The sequence below is a fragment of the Gavialis gangeticus genome, unplaced genomic scaffold, assembly GCF_001723915.1.
Source record: "Gavialis gangeticus isolate Ggan-Ray unplaced genomic scaffold, GavGan_comp1, whole genome shotgun sequence".
In the NCBI taxonomy this organism is placed as follows: Eukaryota; Metazoa; Chordata; order Crocodylia; family Gavialidae; genus Gavialis; species Gavialis gangeticus.
In genome coordinates, this window is record NW_017729026.1 from 31,644,842 (window position 1) to 31,650,893 (window position 6,052).

Genomic DNA, 6,052 nt, shown 5'->3' on the forward strand with positions numbered 1-6,052 from the left:
TTTTTTTTTTTTTTTTTTTTTTTTTTTTGCAGGCTTCCCTGAGCAGCCCTAGCACAGTTCACAACCCACCCCTCCTCCTGCCACACGCAGGTGCAGGGCCCACAATGCTGCCCCCTGGGCCTCTGCTGTGCAGGGCAGCGCCTGCCTGCCTGCTCCTGGGCCCTGGCTGCGCCCGATGGCTCAGCCTGTCGTGCCCAAGGCAGGTGGTCATGCCAGCCTGGGTGATCAACCGCTATGGACAGAACAATGTGCTGCAGTTGGCCAATAACATACTGCTTCCCTTCATCCGCCTCCCCAGCGAAGTCGTCATTCGTGTCCACGCCGCCAGCCTCAATCCTATCGATGTTAACATGAGAAGTAAGCAGAGGTTCGGTTGGGGTCGGGATGGCGGCGTGTTTGTGCCATTGACTGCCTGAAGGCGGTTTCAGAGCCCTTGTAACTGCTTAAGTCATTTTGTTGTGAGCTCCTGGGGGCAGGTGGCCGCATTAGGCACGCTTCCGGCTCTGAGAGACTGTTTAATTGGGACTGTTTTGAAAGATGCTGCTTTGTGTGCATTGTGGGAAGGCCCCCTAGAAGAACTTATTTCCAGAAATTGTGTGAGGTTTGGGGATGTCACCCCCAGTTTTAACTGGGATTGACAGCGAGACTGATGACCAGTGAGACTATTCCGTTCACAACTTGGAACTGTATTAGGATACACGGTAGCAAAGACTTGTTTGCATTAATAAGGACAGTGCTTATGTAGCCTTGGATTCAAGGGAAAACGGGTCCGCTGCCCAGGCTTTTCTGCTCCCTTGGAGACCATCACTAATTTGGTTACTCTTTTTCACTGAGCTTTGGAGCTTGCACAGTTTAAGCACGATTGTATACTTTACACAGGGTTTTCCATATTCGGTTATGCTTTGGAGCTACACCAATCCTTTTTCATTTCCTTGTGTTATGTTAGTGCACCTTATCACTATCTATAGACCATGGTCAACTTATGTCATTGCTGCCTGAGTCAAGCTCAAATCACAGTGGGATTCATTTGCAGCTCAATTTTTAACTGCATTTCCAGGCTGGTTCTCATGGATCACCAGCAGAATACTGAGCTCTACTAGGAAACGCTGACCATTCCTAACTCCCTCTTAGTTGTCTTGTGTGGCTGAGTCCCCAAACTGTCAAACTCTACTGTTTCTTGTCCCTCATTTCTCCCTCATTTCTTGTTGCCTGGGACCCTCAGTAGTCGCTGTGAACAGCATTCAAGGCTGTTCAGCCAAGACATGTAATTGCTTTTTGTATAGTAAGAATATAAGAATTGCCATTGACTGGGTCAGGCAATAGGTCCAGCTCGCCCAGTATCCTGTCACACAGCACTCCCCATCCATGGCCCCACCAATGCCCAGGACCTCCTCCTGGCCCTGGCCAAATTTGTCGTGTACCTCACCAGGAAGGAGGCTTTGGCCAGGAGGGTCCCCAGGGATGATGGGGCTCTTTTCCTCACCCTACTTCACTCCTGTCTCCAAGCAGAGCATCACTGGGCTGTGTCTGCTGGCTCCTTGGACTCGTCTGAGGGCGAGTGGGCGCTGTCCAGTGTACTCTGCTCAGTGTCCCCTCTTGACACTCTTATTTTGAACCTCTGATCAGCTTTCTATCCCTGTGTTGTTTTCCTTTTTATTATTTGTCCCAAGAAATCTGTTGTCCCCTTTTTCTGTAGCCTCTGTGCCTGAAGGAGGCTAACAAGAAACTTGGTGGGCTGGGCCCACATGATTTAAAAGGGTGACAAATAGGCCTGTCACAGCACTCCTTGGCCATGGCCCCAGCAAGACCTGGGACCTCCTGGTCAACCTCCTCCTGGGCTTGGCTAAGCTGGCTATATACTCCTGGGCTCTGGCCAGTAGAGTCCCCGGGGACTGTGGGACCACTTTCCTTGTTCTACTTGGTTCCTGCCGCCGGGCAGAGTATCGCTGGACGGTGTTCACTTGCTCCTTGTACTCATTCGAGGAGTGGGTGCTGTGGCCTGGTATGGTCTGCTTGGTGTCCCCCTGGACACACTAGTTATTAACCTTTGGCTTCAGTCCCTGTTTTGTTATCAGTTGTCTCAAGTACTCAGTTGTTGCTTTGTCAGTAGCCTCCCTGTCTAAGGGAGGCTAATAGTTTACCTGATGGGCCTAGGCCAGGGAAGGGCAATTATTTCAGCTGGAGGGCCACTTAATGAGTTTTGGTAAGTTTGTGGAGGGCTGCAAGAGTAGCCCTGCCCTTTCACAGGTGCCCTGCTTCCTGGTCACCATCTTGGGACTGGAAGTCCCACCCTTAACCTTTGTTCTTTGCCACTAGAAGCCCCTCCCCTAGCCCCTGAAAGTACTCCTTTTGGTGGGTGGGGATGCCATTTGAACCAGAAAAAAAAATGTTATCGTAGGTATTTGACTTAGTATGATTTGTTTTTATTACAAAAAATTATTTTTGTCATGATTTGTGTAGTGTGTACATAGAGGTGACTGCAAAATACGTCAAAAATAAAGCCTTACTCTTGTATTTTGTGCATGGGTGAGTGTGTGGGGTGTGATTGGGGTAGAGGTGTGTGTGTGTGTGTGTGTGTGTGGTTTCTGAGGGGGTGTGGCTGTGTATATTGGGGTTGTGGGGGCAGTGTGTGGGTTTGTGGGGTGTGAGTAAGGGTGGGGAGGTATGGGGACCACCACACACTTCCTGCCCCCGTATGCCCCATAGCACACAGCCCCTGCTGACTGCAGCAGCAGCAGGTGGGGGTGCTCGTGGCACTGCTGCCCAGCAGTGCACAGCTCTGGTTAGCACAGTGCACGGTCGAAGGAGTGCAGCCTGCCCAGCCCACTTCTATCGTGCGGAGCTCTTCACAGCACATGTGCAGCTCCTGGCATCCATGCACCACTGGGGGAAGTCCTGTGCAATGGAGCCAGCTCCCTTCCCCATGTGCAGCTGCCAGGACTCCACCAGAAATGGATGGGGAGTGCCACACTCTGCTTCTGTGATGGCAGGGTGCAGTGAAGGCAGCCGGCTCCATCATGCAGGACTTCCCCCAGTGGTGCACAGGTGCTGGGAGCTTTGGGTGCATAACATGGAGCTCCGTGCAATAGAGGTGGGCTGGCCTGGCTGCACTCATTGCTGTCGTATGTAGCACTGGCCGGAGCCACACGCTGCCGGGTGGCAGTGCCATGAGCATCCTCAGGGCCCCATCTGCTGCTGCTGCTTCTGCTGCCACTGGCAGGGGCTGTGCACCATGGGGGGGAAGTATGCGGGGGATCCCCCCCACACACGCAGACCCTGCCCATCACAGCTCCAGGCTCCTGCTGCCCCCCTGGGTGTGGGCTCCCACCAGCCCCATGCTCCCCACCCTTGCCCAGCTGCAGCTCCCCTTCTTACCCTTGCTGCTTCCTGGAGTGAGTGCTGCAGCAGGAAGAAAAGTAGAAACTGCTGGAGGCCAGGGAAGCTGAGCAGATCTCCCTGTGGTTGCTGCAGCCCCACCCAGAAGCTGTTTGCTGGGTGGGCCAGGCCGCTCCACACACCAGATTGGGGTGAGATGCGTGGGATGGGCGAGTTGCAATTAATAGGTGGGTGCCCCTGGGCCAGATTAAATTACCTAGAGGGCTAGATTTTGCCCGCCCCTGGCCAAGGCGTGCAATCCTGCAAGGGAACAAATAGGCCTATGTTACACAGAGGCACAGAGTAGAGGCTGAAAGGAAGAGTGAACTGGGTATAACCAGGGTTTTAACTTTAGGTATAACATAACCTCTGTTCCTCTCATTTGCAGCCTCTGGCATATTTAACAGTTTAGCTACTGTTGGCTTCAAAGCCAGGTTCAGAAATGCCAATAAATAAACAAACACAAAACTTCCAAATCCCAGGTTATTCACAGGGAAAAGTGACTTGCGCATTTCAGATGTTGACCATGGTGTCTGGAGAGGGGAATTGGAGGAGCTTTCTCTTTATTTAAACAACAAGCAAATAAAACATTATAAAACGATTATTTGCATGTTATCACTTGTTAGGAGTCACAGGAGCTTCATGTTGGCACAGCCTCCAGTATGCAAAATTCAGGAGGACTCTGGGTGGATTAGGGGTCTTTCTACATGAAGCTCATTGGGAGACTAAGTTCTAGGTTTATAGTTGTGGGGGAAGGGGGTGGGAGGCTAAAGCTATTCGGAACCACTGCAAATAAATTGTGATGGTGCCCAGTTTTGCAGCAGCTACGGTCTGAGTAGTTTCACTGACTTCCTTATCTGTGGCATCAACAGCTGTGGGATTGAGCTGTATATCAACAGGTGTTTAACTGTAGAAGGATAAATTAGGAAATCCTGTCATCTTGAGAAAATCAAGGATTATCAGTAAGAGCCATGCTATAATGTTTTACATTTAGGCTTGTTCCTTTAAGCTTCTTTATAATACTGCATTAGAAAGATGGTGATTCCCTCTTTTTCTGTGACTGATAATTTTTAACATTTTCACATAGATGCCTCCTGAATGTTTCAGGAGGAGTGCTTCTGAGAAATTGTTGGACCAATACAAAATGGTTAGTCCACAGTGCAGGATTATGGTTTTGTGCTGAGCGTGTGATTGCAAAAGTGGCAGCTCATTTACATCTCCATTTAATAAGCAATGAGCAATCATAGCTCCATTTTAGTAAAGGTAATGTACTAGAAACTGATTTTTGTCCTTCACAGATTTGAAAGTCCTGTGTCATTCTCAGGTTAAGGTCACAAGTGATTTGCATAATCTCATGCATTAACCAGTGCATGACTATGTAATATTCCCTCCCCATGGACAGGAGGAAAGTAGAGTACAGATCTCCTGAATCTTTAACTACAGAATATTAATAGAAAAATGTGGAGAAAATGAAGTGTTATTTTTGTCTCATGTCAAATTGTTCATTGTTATTGTCATGGAGCAAGAAGATCTGTTAATGTAGTGTCTATAACCATATTGTAAATTGCTAAGTTTTATGAACTTTTCTGGTTTTATACATACCAGGTGCATCTACATGTGCAATTAGGGTGAAGAAATGTACAATGGCACAGTTTATGCTGGAGTTTATATTTCCTAGGTGCACACTGAGCAATGGTGGAGCAGCCCCAAACTAGTCTGAGGCCCGGAGGGATCAGTTCCAGGCTCCAGGTGGTGGAGGGGTTGGCTGGGGCATGAGGGTGCTACAGTGCAGGGCTAGCCAGCTGGCAATCCCTGCTCTATAGCACCTTTGTGCCTCAGCCAGCCCTGCTCACTGTCTACATGTGCATTGTGGTGGTATAAATTACTCCACTGTATAATAGTGCTTGTTCCAGACATTACTAACCTACAGCAGAGTTAATTAATTTACTGCACCCTAATATGGGCGCATATGTAGATGGTGACACTTTTAATATGGAGCTAATTAGCCATCTCCACAGTAAAGCACATGTAGATATACCCACTGTGCACCAGACAGGACAAAAGAAGTATTCAAAAGTTAAGTTTGATACTAATTTATGTGAACTTTTCAAAAATATATATTCAGATTGTTTTGCTTGTTTCTGCTACTACAGACACGAGAACATTTTTAGAACTGTTTAAAATATTTTTTTGGTTTTGCATTATGTAAAGACTAAACAACTTGCTTTCTAATCTGATTTGTTCAGTTAATATCTGAACAGATTATATCTTTGTTAAATCTATATTTCATAGGTGGTTATGGAGCAGCTGCTTTAAATATAAGACGGGATCCTTTGAAAATCAAAACCACGGGAGATGAGTTCCCACTAATACTTGGTCGTGATGTCTCTGGTGTAGTTATGGAATGTGGACTCAGTGTGTCCTATTTCAAACCTGGTGATGAGGTAAATAACCAGTCCCATTTTTCCTGTCTTTGTGTGTAACGGAATGTGACAACATCTCCATTAGTAGTTCTTTTCTTTGCAAATATTTTTGTCTTGTCTGTCTATAACCTACATGAGAACTGTGGGGCAGTAATTTACTTCTGACTCCCTCCTAGTTCTTTGAAAAATGTTCAAATTTTCTCCATTCGCTAGCACTAGTTTCATAGTTTCTAGGGTCAGAAGGGACCTGAGTA

General features: G+C 47.7%; 1 protein-coding gene across 1 annotated transcript in view; it reads left to right on the forward strand.

The window, feature by feature from the left end:
- Nucleotides 1-74: 74 nt before the first annotated feature.
- RTN4IP1 (reticulon 4 interacting protein 1) overlaps nt 75-6,052 on the forward strand; it is a 34,001-nt gene continuing 28,023 nt past the window's right edge. Inside the window, exons 1-2 of the mRNA XM_019520148.1 lie at nt 75-357; nt 5,668-5,819. Coding sequence (XP_019375693.1) covers nt 105-357; nt 5,668-5,819 — 405 coding nt within the window. The 5' untranslated portion in view covers nt 75-104. The remainder of the gene's footprint in view (nt 358-5,667; nt 5,820-6,052) is intronic.